Here is an 18,851-nt window from a genome sequence, read left to right on the forward strand (position 1 = left end):
GATATAGTCTGCTTAGTAAGAGTTTTCAGTTAGACCTGCTGCTTTGTAAATATTTTTTCTCCATCTAATACCTGCCGGGGAGGCAGGACGCCTAATGTGAATCTGTTGTACTATACGTTACGCATAATGATGCTTACAGAGTAAGTAACATAATCCATTCGTAGCATGTGTTGGCTGTTGAAACACATGCTATGGACAGACTGTAAAGCAGTACCCCTCCACGATGTGGCTTTAGGCATGAGACTGTGCAGTTGTTTGAAATACATTTTGAAAGACTGCTTGCCAAACTAGAGAGTGTTGCCTTGCCTGAACATCCCCACAATAATGTTTTGTAAACCTGTGTGGGTTTATTCATGTTGCTGCTTTTCAAATATCACTGAGGGGGATATTTCCTAAAAATGCCATGGTTGCTCCTTTTTTTCTTGTTGAAGGAGCCTGTGGTACATTTGGTAGTGTTCTTTTTGCTTTTGAATAACATATTTTGATGCATTTGACAATCCATTTTGCTATACCTGTTTTGGATACAGAATTTCCATTTACGGAATTTCAAAAAGAGACCAAAAGCTGGTTTGTTTTTCTGAAGGGTTTAGTATGTTCCACATAGTACATAAGTGCCCTTTTAACATCTAATGTATATAATGAATGTTCAGCAACAGTTTGTGGTTTTGGAAAGAAAACTGGCAATTCCAAGGTTTGCTTCAAATGAAATGGTAAGATAAACGTGGGTGAAAATGTTGAGTTAGTGCCTAAATGCACTTTGTCTGGGAACACTTAGAAATAAGGTTCTTTAATTGGAGAAAACACAGTTGATGGACAGAATGTAGAACAATGTCATACATTCACCCCAGTACAAGGATCTGCGCCTAAATCCATCGTTTTTTTGCACTCCACACCACCCTGGGTTAGACACTGGCTATATGCAAATCAGCTCTGACCCTGTGCCTCATGGGAAAAGTCCAGTCCGAACTACCAAGCCATGTCTTTCCCAGACCGGAATCAAGCATCAAGCCAGTGTCTAACCCAGGGTGGTGTGGAGTGCAAAAAATCGATGGATTTAGGCCCAGATCCTTGTACTGGGGTGAATGTATGACATTGTTCTACATTCTGTCCATCAACTGTGTTTTTTGCTTTAATTGGAGGGCATGTATTTCAGTGACCCTTTTTAAGCATGTTATTATTGCTGCAATGAAAGACACTTTCTATGTCAAAATTTATATTTGACAATTATGTAGTGGCTCAAATGGTGGCCTCATAAGCTGTGTTAGTACAATATTTAGATTCCAAGCTGGTATTGGAGGTGTACATGGTGGTACAACTCTTTTTAATCCTTCCATGAAAGCTTTGATTACAGGAATATGCAAAAGTGACTCGTGTTTCCTGTTTTGTAAATGTAACGGGTAACTAATTAATTGTTGTTCTGTTGGGGAAGAAGGGTTAATGTGTTGTGGTGCACAATAATTAACAAAACACATCCATTTTGCTTCATAGCAAGCCCTTGTTGTTGATCTTCTTGCTTTTTTTACAATAGTAATGTATTCCTCTGGTAGATTGAGGTATCCAAATTCTATGACCTCAGGAGCCAGATTGCAAGATTGAGCTGTTGAGGGTTGGGATGTCTCACTCTGCGATTGCTGTGGGTTAGAAGATTTGGATAACTGGATAGCTTCTCGTAAGGTTGTAGGGAGAGCTCCAATAGTTGTGTGTACCATGGTTGACGAGCCCATGTGGGTGCAACCAGAATTAGAGTAATTGAAGTATGTCTGAGTTTCCTGACCACAGAAGGTATTAGTGGAAGTGGAGGAAAATCGTATGCAAATATCCCTGGCCAGTTCATCCATTGAGCATTGCCCCTGGATTATAGGTGTGGATGTCTGGATGCGAAGCTTTGGCATTTTTAACGATTTCCTTTGCTGTGAACAGATCTACTGTAGGTGCTCCCCACCTTTGGAGGTTTGTTTGGAGTAACATACTGTATACCTGCTGGTGTGTTCTGCTGAGGAGGTCCGCCATTGTGTTTTCCTCTCCTGGTATGTATTGTGCTAGTAGGTGAATGTTGTGATTGTTGGCTCATTTCCATATCTTTTGTGCCATTTTGGATAATTGTATGGAATGGGTTCTCCCCTATTTTTGTATGTAATACATCGCAGTCATATTGTCTGTGCGTACAAGAACAGTGTTTCCTGCTATGTTTGCAAGAATAGTTTTAAGAGCCATTGAAATGGCTAGTAGTTCCACCATGTTGATGTGTAGCAACTGTTGTTGTGGTGTGCAGTGTCCCTGAACCTCAATGTCCTTCATATGAGCTCCCCATCCCAGAAGAGAGGCATCGGTTATGATTGTTATTCTTGGGATTGGAACTTTGAAGGCTGTTCCTGCTAAAATGTTTTGATTGTTCCACCATATTTTGCCTGATGGACCTTGGGTGAATCCAACACTAGAGCTTCCATGTTCCCTCCTGCTTGGGGCCACTGAATGCTAAACAGTCCTGGAGAGGTCTCAGGTGTAGGAGAGCATGAGGCACTATTGCCATCATTCCTAATACTTTCATGATTGTTTTCACTGGTATGTGATGATGTGGCTGAAAAAGATCCAGATGGTTCTGGAGTTTGAGAACCCTTTCGGGATAGGGGTAAGCTGTCCCGAGATGGTATTGAGAATTGACCCTAGATACGATTGAATTTGGAATGGTTGGAGTTGTGACCACTGACTTTGTCACATTGATAGAGAACCCCAATGTATGCAGCAGATGTCTTTTGGGTTTCTGAAAGTCATTTGTATTGGTCTAGACTCTTGATCAGCCAATCACTGAGATAGGGAAACACATGAATTTTTCTCTTCTTAGTTTTGCTGCAACTACTGCTAGACATTTTGTGAATACCCTTGGGGCTGTTGTTACTCCAAAGGGTAGTACTTTGTATTGATAATGATGTCCACTTACCACAAATCTCAGGGATTGTCTGTGTGCTGGATGAATTGGAATATGGAAGTAAGTGTCCTACAGGTCTAATGCAGTTATGAAGTCACCTTTTTGAAGTAGTAGTATTACTTCTTGTAGTGTGACCATGTGAAAACGTTCTGACAGTATGTAACGATTTAGTAGCCATAGATCCAGAATGGGCCTTAGGTTTCCATCTTTCTTTGTATTAGAAAGTAAACAGAGTAAACTCCTTTGTTTTGGTACATGTGTGGGACTATTTTGATGGCCCCTTTTGTATGACTTTACTTCTTCTTTGAGCAGCTGTAGATGTTGTGGATTTAATACCTGCTTTTTTGGTGAAATATTTGGTGGTTGTTGAAGTAGTTCTAGGCAGTGTCCTTGTTGAACAATTTGTAATACCCATTGGTCTTATGTGATGTTCTGCCACAACAGATGGAAGTGTTGTAGCCTTCCTCCGACAGGTGGTTTGTGGTCAGGAGGAAGTGTGAGCAAGTCATTTTGTTGTGGGGGTGGAGGTGCCCCTGTTGGGTCGTCCTCTTCCTGTGCCTTTATTATTTTTGTAGCCTCCACAATAGTAACCCCGCCCCTGCTGGTGGTATTGTTGATGTTGATGCTGATGGTAAGTATTTTCTGTTCTAGAGGTTTTTGCAGCTCCTCTACCTTGGTAACTCCGAAAGGGCTGTTGTTTTTGTGGTGTGGCCTGTAAAGCAACCATTGACTTGGTGGTGTCAGTGTTTTTTTTAAAAGATTTCCAATTGAGTGTCTACTGCTGGGCCAAAAAGATGTTCCCCATCAAAAGGGACATTTAAAATATGTTGTTGTCCTTCGAGTTTGAACCCAGAAATGCGTAGCAGCGCATGTCGTCTGAGCATAATAAATGTGTTGATGCCCCTAGCCGCAGTGTCTACTCCATCTAAGGCACATTTGATAGGAGCGTTTAAAATTATTTTACCCTCATTACCAGATCTTCTTCCTTTTTTCTATATTCCTCTGAAAGATGCTGCATGATATCCTGTATTTGATCCCAAGTTGCTCTGCTGTAACGTGAAAGCAGGCCCACAGAATGTACAATCCTCCAATGATGTCCCATGGAAACTCTTTTTGCAGCTCCATCAATTCTTTTGCTTTCCTTATCTGGAAGAGGTGCCTCTCGAGTGCCTTGTGCAGCTGCTCTCTTCCTGGCAGTGGTGACTACAAGAGAGTATGTTGGGGGATATGATCGAATGGAGATTGTGTCGTTTGGTGAGGATTTATATTTTTTCTCAATGTGTGGCATTAGGACCCTTGATTTGACTGGGTCCTTAAATACCTCTTCAGAAACATTAAGAATGAATCCAACCATAGGCAAATATTGAACGGTACATTTTGTGTGTAAAAGTGTTTAAATGAGAAAGTCACTTTCCTATTCTGTTGAATGCATTGGGAGCTTATGACATTCAACAGCTCTTCGTATGACGATATGAGGAAGTGTCATTAGGGGGAGAATGCTTTGTAGTCATGGTGGTTCTATATCATAATCTGATACAACCACATCATCATCTTCCCATGGGTCAGGTGTGTCTTCAATATGTTGAGTGCCATGGGAATCAGTGTCCTGGATTTTTCCCTTTTTCTCCTTGGGGAATGAGTTTGAGGTGAAGCTGGTGTTCCCAAAAGTTATAAGGCAGGAGGCACTAGTTTCTTGTGGTACATTCTTTTTTGAAGGATGAGGAAGTTGTCCTTCTTCTGCCTTTCTTTTATAAAGTCTCTTTTTTTTTCCTTCCATAAAATGTTGCTGTCCATGAAATACTAACCCTTGATCTTGAGTGGGTTTAGGGCTTTGTGTTTTTTGTACCTTTTGTGCTGATAAAGTGCTTTTAGAAACAGCTTGAGGCTTTGCAATGGTAGATTCATGGATTTTCTTCTGTTTAGAAGAGTGTCCGTGGTGTTTCTGAGAAATCAGTTCCAAAGTTTTGGACTTGCTTTTGCTTATTTCAGAAATTTTTTTTAGGTTCAGATGGAATTTTCTTAAAACTCCTTGGTGCCGATTATTTTGTTGGTTTTAAATGAGGCCTTGGTGTTGAAGGCTTGGTCGGTGCTGATGCACTCTTCGGTGCCGTTAGCGTTTCAGAACCGTCCCATTGTAGGTAGCTGGCCACCCAATCAGGATAGAGAATATTCTTGTCCTTTCTTCGAGGCATGGTCACAGCGTCGGCCTGAACCCGAAGGTTGTGGCTCACCATGGCGGTGTATTGGTGGTGGAGAGTGTATAATCTTCTTTGTATGGGGGATATTAGTACTCACGATACATGGCGTCATCTTGGTCCCCGGTCCTGAGTCTGTGATTGGCACCAGTGAGTTGGACTGCACCAGAGATTGTTCTTCCCCAGAAAATATCTCAGACGTGGTGTAATATGGCCTAGCTATGACTATACCTCCTCCTGTTAAAGCACTGGCCTCGATCTCCGCATCAACCTCATGGCAGAACTCATTGTGTCCAAAGTGCCTTTTTATTTTTGAACAATGTCCTTTCCAGGTGTAGAAGTTGATTTCAATTGCTATCTTTTCCCGTAGGCTGTGTGGCGTCAAACAGAGTCTGTTCAAGCCCAATGGTGGAAAAAACATTTTGAGGAACAAAGTGTTCGACATGCGCAATACTTCGAGGGGGAGGAGAAATGACGCACGGCGCTGATCGGAAAGCTCCTTCGAGAAAAACAACTTGCAAAGTCCGGGCCAACAATAGACGGCAGAAGTATGCATAGCATGTGTATCTGCAGCCAACACATTCTACGAATAAACAGTTATTTCCATTACAAACTCAGATTAAAGTTAGGACGATAGTTAGAGACCAGCGGATGCAGGACATCAGCCAAAAATGTCCACCCTAAATAAGTGGATGGGACATACGCCAATTTTTGGTGGATGTACCACATTCTCCAAACTCTAAATAATATCCCATGCTCTATGTTGACCGGTATAGTTATGCACATTAAAATGAAATAGGTTCCAATGAATAAATCAACTTCTAGCACACTCTGCAAAAGAAGTTTACTCTGTATTGATCCTGGCTCTAAACAATGTGCAATTCTGACTCTGCTTTCATGAACTATTAAACAATGGCTGAAACAGGCTGATCAAAACAACCAATAGATAAAGGAAACTTGGCCAAAGCCCATTTCAATGCGATCGATTTCAAAAGCATTTATGAGTAGGGGAGTTTTTACTAGGTAGTAGTAGGAGTACTCTTTAATATGCTATTACATGTCTTCATGAATCAGCCTAGAAACGTTCTACTCGCTATTAGTACTAGTGCAAAGAGGGTCTTTCAGGGAGAGACCAATTGCTTAGCACATGTAAAGAATTATTCAGCAGAGTTACTACGCATTGAAAAAATATTTTCTTGTGTGTTCCATTTTATAGTCTTAAAAGAATGTATTAGACTTTAGCTTTGCTAATTAATTCTTTACATGTACTAAGCAATTGGTCTCTCCCCGACATAACCACTTGTAGTTGTTTCTTGTTAATACCCAGGTTCTGACGCACACTAGGTTACGCTAATGACTCTAATAGATTTTTGAAATTGGAGCATAACAAGATTCAATACAACCTGGATATTAAACTGTTCTCCTTCTTTGTTGATAACGTAATTAACAGCCTACAATATTCAGTGGTTTCTAGCACAATGAACACTGTTCCATAAATCTCCTATTGGATTTCATCAGTAATCAAATTTCTTTAAGTAATAATTCTTGCCATTCCTTCATGATGCGAATCCAATAGTTCTTGAGAAGCAAATCTTTCAGAAAGGTTTAAATTGATAGTCAAATGGTCAACAGAATTCAGAGTTAATTTACTCTTAACACGTCTGAAATACAAAACTACCCTCCAGTTCTCAAAATGGAAAACACAAACCGAATGTCAAGGTTCTAACTGCAGCAACATTGTAATGTGATTGTCCTGCAAAGACACAATGGAACAGGAAGGTAGTTACACCAAATGATCCAAAATACCCATGGCCTTCTCTAAACAACATGAGAGAAATGTAGTTTTCCTGTCTGGCACTATCTTGAGGTGCATTCTCCACAGGCATGTAACCTTTCACCATACATGCGTCTGCTGAGCCCTGACCGGTAAGTCACGCATCATGCTTGCTGCATCCTGATTGCTGCAAACCTTGCAGTTTCAAATGTTGTGTATGTTATGTCTGTCCTAGGCTATTCTTTAATGCAGGATTACTCATGGAGAAATCAAGTATTCCTTTTCCTAAAAGTAAGGCAAATAACTGTAATTAAGTATAATATTGAAACATATTATCATGTTAATACCATAGAAACTTCATCCCAAAGGTATTTAAAAAAAAGCCTTTGAATGTTAAATAAAACTATGAATTGAATCCCTTTTTTATTCCTAATAAAGGGTACTTAAATTCTATACAACTTTGAAGTGCCATCAAACAAATTTCTATTGCATTCAGCCACTAAATTGCCTTTGCAGAAAAATAACAGAAATATTGGGATGCATACACATATTTAATGAATGGGCAATACATCATGAGAAGGAAGAATTGCACTTATGTTTTATACATCAAAGGTGAAGAAAGGAAACAAAGTCCATTAAAACAACCTCCTAAAGTTTCACAAAACTAGCAGGACAGTGAACCGTCTACAGCCCCATCTCATGATCTTAGACACAGAAGGAATCCCTTTTCTTAGATAAAATGACCCTCACCAATTTTGCCGAATGCCTCATCAGTCTTATCTCATCTTGGATATAACTCTGAAGGATGGGCTCAGCATTCTAAAAGGGAGGTCTTGATATCACAAGTAGGGAATTGAGCAGATAGTAAAATCTAAAATTGCCTAGAGGAATTGCCCTTCACTTTTGTACCTAGCCTTTTTCTATCATCCGGGGTGTTAGGCAGTGGTGTATTTCGGCCACTTTTATTTTCACCATCTACATAAATCGTCTAGAAGACCAGCTGTTGGGAAAACAATGTAATGCCCCACACGTTGGTACCCGACTAATACCAGCTCTGCTGTATTCAGACAATGCATCATATTGCCAAGGATGGCTTTAAGGTGTCGGTCCTTACTCAACTCCTTTTCAGATTTATGACTATTCTTGCCCTCTCTATTAATAACTCATAATCTTAAATTATGGACATTGGTGCCAAACAGACTAAGCATAAAGTCCCATTCTGTAATAACTTAAGGATTACCCAAACTCATACCTTCAATTACTTCGGTTTCCTGTTAGAAAACAAAAATACACGGGCTCCCCTACTTTGCTCTAAAAGGCTGTCGCTGGCACGCTCTTGGGGGTCAGTTATGGATTTTAGTGCCAGGCTGCAGAAGAAACCATTCTAGGACCTTCTTCACCTTTATCAGGCTAAATGTGTCTCTGCCACATATTATGCTAGAGATAATTGGAGGTACAGGAACTGCATGGCCTTTCAGCTTGAGTAAAATAGGTTCACGAGGCACCTGTTGGGTGTCCAAAAAAGCCCCACAACTTCCACCAATCACGAGGAGTTGGACTTGAAGTACATTCAAGATGCCATCAAATTAAGTCCTTTGTTGCAGTAGATCCTAATATGGTCCAAATCCAATACTGAGCTAACTTGCCTCTCCCTGGACAATGTCAGAGCCGTCCTGGCTGTATCATATTAAGCTTCAGTTTGCCTTACTGGGTCGCCCTACTTTTTTTTACACTCTGACAAGATGATCATGGCTGAATATATGTGGAAGAAACAACTTTTTATTGTATTCCATTTCTGCAAGGGAGGGTTATGAACTGCAGAAACCCGTTGTTTCTGCCCACTATTGATAAAAAATGAAATTCTAATCGAGCCCTGTCGGACTTGGGTGACTACTGTATACCATCGCCATCTTTTAATATGGTTCAGACTAAACATCTTTCTGCTACTTTTCAGTTTAGCCCAATGGTTGGTCTACCATTGGCTCCCTCAGACCCTGTGAGTGTGATAACATCTCCACACATTCTGGTAGCCAATTTGTCTTTTTTTTTACCGAATAAAAAGATTCTTATTTCCGTTTCCGAGTTTAAAGGTTTTACATTTTAAACAGGTGGAGCCTGTATTGCTTTACCTTATTATGCTTAAGGATGTCTATACTTGTATGAATGGCTGGTGCTTCCTGAGTACCACTATCAAGCTTCGGGAGGCCTGGCCCTAATTCGGCTTATGGCCTTCGTGTCAAATCACAAGGCAATCCGGACATTTCTTTTAACTGCAACAGCACTTGCTTTTGAGTTCTTTGTCCCTGCGTTTGAGTCATGATTTTTGTCTATATCACACTAACATACCATAGCATTATCGCTCCTTTCCAAATGAACATAGCGGACCCCAGATAGAGGTTATTCTTGTTTGGAACTCAGATGTAATCGCGTTTGTTTCGTATTTTTTTGTTTTCATCTTTAATGAACTGTGTGCCTTACTGATTTTGCTCTTTCAATGTCTTAGAGCTTTACCAGCACTTTATAATGAATCTACAGAGAGAAAACTCCAACACTCCAGACACTGCACTTTCTTGATGTACCTACTTCATGATGGGTATTTTTTACATTTGATACAATTTTAATCTAATGTCAATGTTTTAGCAACTCTGTTAGGATGTTATGTGAATGATGTTTTCTATTTATGATTGCTGAGTTCTTTTATGGTCTTAGAACCGAATAGAGCTATTACTGATTGACTTTTCTGGGTTCCTCTGGCAATATTAAAAGACAAGGTTGATGCTATGGGGCCCTAATCATTCATACATCAAAATAGTTCAGCCACTCAATAAAGCCAAATCTGGTCAGTGGGTTTTGTGAAAACATAGATATATGCCTGCTGTCGAGTCCCTAACATACGTTTGTCATTACATTGGTAAGGGAAACACATCAGAACCACACAGACACTACAGGTGTTTATTTGTAAAAACTAGAATCTTGGGTAAAATAATATCCTGTTAAAAGAGATCCAAAAGGACATATTAATTGACATAAACAGATAGATATAATAGTGGTTGATTTCAGAAGCATGCAAAAAACATCTCTGCACACTATGTACATTTGTCACACTTATGTGTATGTAGCGCCAAAGTGCACTTTGCAGTTGTAAGACATTTGGTTAGTAATGATTGAGAGGGTGGAAGCTTCACTCAAGCAACAACCACAATCCTTATCAGGGTGAACCACAAAAGTCATTACATTTACCTGTGCCTAACTCTCTAGTAGCTTGGCACAAAGAAGTCAGGCTTAACTTAGAGGCAATGTGTAAAGTATTTATGCAGCACACCAGTAGTAATAAAGTGACAACACAACAAGAAAATCACCAAACCAATGTTGAAATATAGAGTTCATTTAGATAAATAAAATGATACAAGAACCACAAAAATCCAATCAGTACAGACAGAATTATAAGGTTTTTAGTGAAAATAGCACCAAGAAGCAGAAAGCACCACTCGCAGCCATCTGGTCACTCTAGACCTGGGGAACGTCAGAAGTTCAGGCAGACAGCGATGGAGCGTGGGTCCGAAATAGTGGCCAGGTTAGCCTGGCGTAAATAGATCCTTTCTTATTGGAGGTGACGGCTTTTGGCGCAAAGTGCAGATCAAGCATCTGCAATTGGTCATGGCTGTAGCTCAAAGAGCGAGTCATTGCTGAAGCTTCGCGTTGGTTGCTCGTCATAGAAAGTCTCTTTCGGCGTGAAGTGCAGGTCTCATGTTGCCAATCATTGCAGACAGTCGCTGTCAGCATGAAAGGATGGTCTCTCCAGAGCTTTGTGTTGGCAGTTGTCGTGAGCAACAGAGTATTGGTGTGAACTGCCCAGTTCCCCATCACAAAGAGCCCAAACATCAGGAGTTTCACCTTTTTCTTGTAGAGGAATTCTCAATGATGCCAGCCAGGGGTCCAGGACATAGAGCGTACCTCTTGGGGATGAGGACTCACTCCAGTAGAGCCCAGTAGCAGAGCTCAGGCATGTCCAGGCACTTAATCCTAAGCCCTAAACCCTAAAACACTACCATATACTACTATTAACCCTAAGCCCTAAAGCCTAAAACAGTCCCCTCCACTACACTCCCCATCAACTACCCTAAACCATAAAACACTACGAATATTGCGTCGTCCTTACTTGTCTCTCCTCGTGATTCCAGCGCTGTTTCCCCGCCATCTGTGTCCTGGCGCACGCGTTGTAAATGCGCCAGTGATATAATGGCGCCCTCGATGTAATGGCGTGCGTAGTGAACGCACGTGTCGTAACGACGCATGCGTTATGACGGCATGCAACGTAAACACATGCGATGTAACGCATGCTATGAGATGGTCGTTCGCCGATAGGATGAAATGAAAACAACGCATACCATAACATTGCATTTTTTACATCGCAACCCATTACATCGCACTCACCCTCCACATACATGCAAAAGACCTTCACAACGCACACAAATACCGCGCATTCGATTACACTACAAAATTCTCCCTAACGGCCCCCCAAAACACACTACGACACCCTGACACAAAACAGTAAAGTCTATAAAACGCTCCAACACAACGACCTAATATAGCAACATACCAAATACAGTACGACTCCCCTGACACTACCCTTAACCCTAAGGCGTAAACAGTGGAGCCAAAAAATGTACCATACTCTACTATTAACCTTAAGCCCCAACCCTAAAGCCTAAAACACTACCATATACGACTCTTAACCCTAAGCCCTAACCCTAAAGCTTAAAACCCTACCATATACGCCCCTTAACCCTAAGCCCTAACCTTAGGCCTAAAACACTACCATATACGACCCTTACCCCTAAGCTCTAACCCTAAAGCCTAAAACACTACCACATACGACTCTTAAACCTAAGCCCTAACCCTAAAGCCTAAAACACTACCATATACGACTCTTAACCCTAAGCCCTAACCTTAAAGCCTAAAACACTACCATATACAACCCTTAACCCTAAGCTCTAAACCCTAAAACACTACGATATACTACTATTAACCCTAAGCCCTAAAGCCTAAAATAGTCCCCTCCACTACACTCCCCATCAACTACCCTAAACCCTAAAACACTTTGAGTACAGTGTCGTCCTTATCTGTCTCTCCCCTTGGTTCCAGAGTTGTCTCCCTGCCGTCCGTGTCCCGGCGCCCACGTTGTAAATGCGCCCGCGATATAATGGCGCCTGCGATGTAATAGCAGGCATCGTAACATCGCGTGCGTTGTAACGGTACGCAACGTAAACGCATGAGATGTAACGCATGGTCGTTCACCGGATAGGAGTCTCAATCGTGTGTATGTAGTTCCCAATTGTTATAGTAAATCTCAGCACTATGATCAATGCACACCCTACACTGTTAAGCTAGCTGTCCTATGGGAGAAGTGGAGGGAGAAATCTCACACTAATAGGGAATATATGCCAATCACTGACCAGATTTAACTTTATTGATTGGCTGAAAAATTTTGCTGAGAACAGGCTGTAGGGATGATTAGGTATTCAAAATATCCACTTTGCTTTCTAATCTTGCCAGAGGAACTCTGAATAAAACTGAAGAGTGATTGATTGTTCTAGACAATTTTAGGTCTTGCTATCTGCTCAATTTCCTACTTGTGATAGTTGGAGCGCCTTTTCAGCAGTCGATCCCGTCTTGCTTTATGAGCGTGGGTGAAGAGCTTGAAGGTGATCCTCTTGTTGACAGGGAGCCTTTGCAGGTCCCTCAGGTGGGCAGTGATCTGGCTCTGGCGGGGGATGTCGAGGATGAGGCGTGCAGAGGCGTTCTGAATACGTTGGAGTCTCTTCTGGAGTTTGGCCGTGGTTCCCACGTAGAGGGCTTTGCCGTAGTCCAACCTGCTGGTGACGAGGGCCTGGGTGACCGTCCTTCTGGTTCTGGCGGGGATCCATCTGTAGATCTTGCGAAGCATAAAGAGGGTGTTGAAGCAGGAGGAGGAGACGTTGACTTGCTGGGTCATTGTCAGAGATGAGTCCAGGATGAACCCCAGGTTGTGTGCAAGGTCGGTGGGTGTCGGCGCAGTTCCCAGCGAGGCCGGCCAACAGGAGTCATCCCAGGTGGAGGGGGTGGAGCCGAGGATGAGGACCTCCATCTTGTCCAAGTTCAGTTTTAGGCAACTACTCTTCATCCATTCGGCGATGGCCTTCATTCCTTCATGGAAGTTAGTTTTGGCGGTGGCGGGGTCTTTGGTGAGGGAGAGGATCAGCTGGGTGTCGTTGGCGTATGAGATGATGTTGAGGTTGTGCGATCGGACGATGTTGGCTAGCAGTGACATGTAGACGTTGAAGTGGGTCGGGCTGAGGGATGATCCTTGGGGTATGCCGCAGGTGATCTTGGTGGCTTCGGATCAGAACAGAGGGAGGCGGACTCTCTGGGTTCTGTCGGTGAGGAAGGAGATGCGGTGAGGAAGGAGATGATCCAGTCCCGGGCTTTGTCTGGATCCCTGTGTTGTAGAGGCATGGGCGTAGGGTGTGGTGGCAGACGGTGTCGAAGGCTGCCGAGAGGTCCAGGAGGATGAGGGGCGCGGTATCGCCATTGTCCAGCAGGGTCCTGATGAGGTCGGTGGCGGCGATGAGGGGCGGTTTCGGTGATGTTGTTGCTGTGGAATCCGGATTGGGACGAGTCCAAGGTGTTGTTCTTTTCGAAGAACTGGGTCCGTTATCTGTTGATGATCTTCTCGATGACTTTCGCCAGGAACAGGAGCAGGGAGATGGGCCGGAAGTTCTTGAGGTCCTCTGGGTCTGCTTTAGTTTTCTTGAGTAGGGCGTTGATCTCTGCTTTTTTCCAGTTTTCCGGGAAGGTGGCGGTCTCAAATGAGCTTTTGAAGATCTTTCGGAGTTGGGGTGCAATGCTGGAGCTTGCTTTGTTGAAGATGTGATGGGGCAGGGGTCTGATGGTGAGCCATAGTGGATGGTGTTCATGGTCTTGATGGTGTCGTCATCGTTGACGTGGTTCCAGGAGATCAAGCTGCTGGTGTGACTCCATAGAGATCATGTCCAGTGGCGGCTCATCCGCTAAGGTGGAGGAGCAATGCTCCACTGCCAGGAGCAGCAAAGAAAGGGAAAAATAAAATGATAATAACAAAATGGTATTATTATTGTATTTTTTCCTCCTGCTATGGCAGTGCATGAGGGGGCGGGCGGAGCTGCCGGGGGGGGGGGGGAGTGGTAGAAGACTCCTGTGCGCAATGACTGTTTGGTCGGCCCGAACGAGCCACCCAAAACAGTCATGCGCACTCACCTGTTCACAATGCAGGCTGCATTACAGCCGGCATGGAGAACATACCCACCCCTACAGCCCCTGGCTGTGCGCCATGTCTAGACGCTCACACCAATCACAATGCTCCTTTGGAGCGTTGTGATTGGCTTAGGGGTGGGAGCATGGCTGCCTGCTTCCTGTTCCGACCTGGAGGTGGGCATAGGCAAGCAGGAGAGAAGACGCATGACCTGGCGACGGTGACAATGTACGTTTTGTTTGAAGCATCCCGCATCCCCCCCGCCTGTGCCCACCACCACACCCGCGAGCCGTGCCGGCCGCCCCTGCTGCTGCAGTGTGAGTATGACATGCTACAGGGTAAACTGTCCTCCAGGGGACCTCTTCCCCTAGCGAGCCCTCAAAGCAGTCAGATATGCTGCCTTTAGCTTTGCAGGGCAAACATATGAATGGAGACCGGCAGATCCTTACAGGCCTTCATCAGGGTGTTTCACTGATACCTAACTGATGCACTGCCACGCAGCTCATTACAATTCATAAGCAAACCCTAATCAATCAGTGTTCTTATAAAGCGTGACTACTCACTCGTGAGGGTCTCAAGGCTCTCTAATGCAGGTCTGTAATATGGTGCTGGAGTCCTTATCCTAGCACTGAGAAAATACATTCAGTGCTGGCCTTACAATTGCCCTAGTCAAAGCGTATCCCTGAACTCTGACAGCTCTGAGCTGTAACCCCCAAGGCAAATAATTGACTTAGGCCTACATTACAGGTTGCCCGGAGTGGTATCCCCATCAGGGATACTGCTCCCGACAACTCCAGGCGTCTGTTAGGGGTTGCAGCTGCAATCCCTTGCTTGCCCCTTTCCTCCCCCTGGCACTGCTTTTGTGACCCCTGGCCTCAGAGCAGGCAAAATCAGTGTCTGAAACACAGGGGTAGCTCTTCGTAATGGATACTGGTTGGAGCTCCACTTGCCTGGTTTCTGTCAATTTTTCTATTATACAACTAGTGAATAATATTATTCACTATTAGTGTAATAATACATTGAGTAAATTATCTGGAATATGACCCTATCTGGAAGCTTAGGTAAGTAGAAAATGCTGTTGTATGTATGTTGTATGCATGCTTGCGTTGAGAGTGTGTTTATGTGCGCATGAGTGTGTAAGTCAAAGAAAAGGTCAAATGGCATGCGATCTCACTTCCACTACCCCTGGCATTTTTGGTAAATTGACATCCATGAAGTGGTCCACTGAGTCTAGAGGCGTTTTACCGGATTCAGATCCACACTTGAAAAACTTGGGGCAGGAATGTACATCAGATGCACACGCAATCCATACTCGCCGTGGGGGACGCATGCAATGCATCACCTAGAGCAGTGGTACTTAACCAGTGATCCACGGGTCCCTGAAATGGCCTTCACTCAGATACTCACCATCAGTATTTATTAGAACTGGAGAACATTTCTAGGACGTGCAGATGTACAATTTTGCCAGTGAAACTGTGCAGTTGACCACATTTGACCTTCGCTAGGTTGCAGTTAGTGACCTTCATACAAGTTGCCCTTGGGCAAAGCTTGACACAAAAAGGTTTTAACCCCTCCCCTGCGGAGCCAATTACCCCGCTGTGCTGGGGGGCGGGGGCGTGCACAGCACCCCAGTGCTCGTGACGAGCTCAGCTCGTTACGCAGCATGGTGGGGCTGTGCTCATGACGAGCTGAGCTCGTCACGGCCATACCCGTTTCTTTGGAGCGCTCAGCACAGCGGGGTAATTAGCCCCGCGTGCAAGCGTTGCGGCCGTTATGACGAGCTCAGCTCGTCATGAGCACACGGCCACCGTGGCTCATGACGAGCTGAGCTCGTCATGAGCATGGGAGGGGTTAAAGAGAAAAGCTTCCATTGAAAACAAGAGCTTTGCAAAGATGTTGGGCCATATTATCAAGAACAGGCGATAAAATTATCTCCGCATTATCGGCAGGAAACAGCCGCTAAAGCAGCGATAATGGGCTTGATAATATGTCCTTGTGAATTTCCATAGCAGCCCAGGTTCTGTTGTTAACCCATTATCGCCGCTTTAGCGGCAGTTTCCTGCCGATAAAGCGGCAATAATTTTATAGCCTTTTCTTGATAATATGCCACTTTGTTTATTGGCTTTCGCAAACTTTAGGCACAAAACCTACGGAAAATACACAAAGGTTGTGAAAATTGGGACAATTGCAATGCCTTAAACATCACACATTCCACATATTGAATAACACTATAACTTTGCTCCAATAGTAAAAACGTTACACTCTAAGGGACAGATTTACGAGCCCCCTGCGGCACCACTACGTCACTTTTTGTGACATACTGGTGGCGCAGGGGCTCCATCATATTTACAAGGAGAGGAAAAGCCACCCTGCGTGACTTTTCCTCTCCTTGTAAATATGGCACCTTCACACGCAGCACTGTGCGTGGAAGGGGTGTTCCATGGATGTTCCCACGCAACACCCATGGAACAAGCACATCTCCAGATTTACGAGAAATCGTAAATCTGGAGAAGCGTGTGAATGCTACACCACCCTAGAGGTCGCGTAGCGAGGCGCAACAAGGAGAAATATTTTCATTTCTCCTCGTTTTTCCTCTTTCAATGCGTGCTGCATTCTACAGCACGCATTGAAAGAGGAAAAAGCCTCTTGATTTTGTGCAGGAACGGGACCCTTCCTGCACAAAAACAATCTCCCCACGACGCAGGCATCCTTGCACCATGGGGCAAGGGTGCCGGTGCCGGCACATGGCTGCAGTTTGTGCGCCAGTGCAGGGGATGCACAGAGATGCGACATATTCTTGTAAATATGTCGCATCTCTGTGCTTTCCAAACTAACGCAGCACGGCACAGCAAAATTACTTGCTGCACCATGTGGCGTTACTTTGTTGGAAATCTGACCCTAAGTGAGAATTCTTTTCCAGAAAATGTGACCCTAAATTGTACGTTTTTGCAAAGTTTTGTGCGATGAAATGACACTTTTTTGGACTTTTTTATCAACTTTTGTGGATGTGAAGTCCTGAAATTCTGCACACCCTTAGAACCCTCCCTGTTCCTCAGATACAATCAACAACGGTTTTATTGAAGTATGAAAGAGCGAACCTACCTTCAACAGAAAGATACGCTGTAAAGAATTCGCTTGAAAAGATATTACATTCAATGGTCCCAGTATCACTGATTCTGACGTCCGAGATGATCAGTTCTGAGGTAAAGGAGCTAGCCCGCGTGTAGTTGACTGCAGAAAAGCGTTTGTGAGGAGTAGTTACTCCTTGGTCTGAGCTTACAGTCAAAATTGGGGTACGCTTCATAAACCAGAAGATGGTTATCCATGGTCCTTCTACGGTGCAGTTGAACCGGGCCTGAGACCCAACTAGGACTGTTGTGTTGCTGGGTCCTTGTATTACCACCTGACAATGTCCGCAACCTAAAAAAACAAGAGAACAATTAGAAAAGCAAATATCAATTTCCTTTTTTGTCTATTTTTTCTTCAAATGTGTACAATAGCCCTTTTATTTCCTTGTTTCCATGAATAATTCAACTTCATTTCAATTACAAGATCCCTGATTACCTCAACCTTCATATAGAGCGACTACCTGGCAAGAAGGCAATTTCGGGACAGTGACAGCTAAAGTTCAGGAAAAGGGTCAAAATTCAGGACAAAAATCCAATCCAAGACAATAGGTAATTTTTACCTTGCACAGGTATAAAATCGACAGCTGGCTGAGGTACAAGCTAAATAAAATAGGTTTATGTTCTGTAAGTTATATTACACATTGCAGTATTCAGCAAATATTCATATATAGTTGGACATATTTAAAGATGAAAAAATAGCTAAGATATACACTTAGTCCATGATTGTCTCAATTTCACTTCAATTAGAAGCCAACTGATTACTCCAACCTTCATACAGGGTGACCACCTGGCAAGAAGGCAAATTCTGGACATTTGACAGTAAAAATTCAAGAAAAGGGTCACAATTCAGGACAGAAATTCAGGACAAAAGGTCATTTTTACAGACACATCTGAAGACATCGCACAGTTGTAAAATAGGCAGCTGGCAGAAGTACAAGCTAAAATAGGTTAATGTTCTTTAAGTTATATTACATGTAGGAATGTGGATACCTGACTATGGTTACCCCCAACTTTTTGCCTAGTGTTTAGCTGGTTTTCGACTTAGTTGGCCTGGGATCCTGCTATTCAGGACCCCAGGCTATCTGCTCTTTCTATAAAATGGACTCCATGTACTGTAGGTACATACCAAATTGGATATTGGGTCACCTTTGTGAGTCCCTGTAGAAGTGTACCATAGGTACCCAGGGCATAATTGCACCCAAGGCCTACCAGGGGCTGCAGCTTGTATTATGCCACCCCTGGCTGTCCACTCAAACTAACACAACTGGCTGATCACTCAGCTGGGGCAAAGTCGTGTAATCACCCCTTGCTTAGGTGTAGTATTCCTATATCGCGCTTATATATAGACACACAGTAACCTATAAGTCACTCCTATGGCAGGCCTTAACAATCCTGGAGGCAGAGTACTTGGTTATGTGTGAGATGGTGCTCTAGCATGAGCTGAGCCTGTCTGCAGCTTTCGGAACCATGTCCTTATAACTGTTCTATGATATCGCCATACCATATACTCTTAAGTGCATTATAATCCTCGCGGTTGAATGCTAACTTTGGTTTGGCT

General features: G+C 43.5%; 1 protein-coding gene across 2 annotated transcripts in view; it reads right to left on the bottom strand.

Moving 5' to 3' along the window:
- IGSF5 (immunoglobulin superfamily member 5) overlaps window positions 1-18,851 on the bottom strand; it is a 931,320-nt gene that overhangs the window by 274,291 nt on the left and 638,178 nt on the right. For both annotated transcript variants that reach the window (XM_078656819.1, XM_078656820.1), the window contains exon 3: window positions 17,268-17,585. In XM_078656819.1, the coding sequence (XP_078512945.1) occupies window positions 17,268-17,585 (318 nt within the window). The remainder of the gene's footprint in view (window positions 1-17,267; window positions 17,586-18,851) is intronic.

Source organism: Lissotriton helveticus, chromosome 8 (assembly GCF_964261635.1).
Source record: "Lissotriton helveticus chromosome 8, aLisHel1.1, whole genome shotgun sequence".
Lineage (NCBI taxonomy): Eukaryota > Metazoa > Chordata > Amphibia > Caudata > Salamandridae > Lissotriton > Lissotriton helveticus.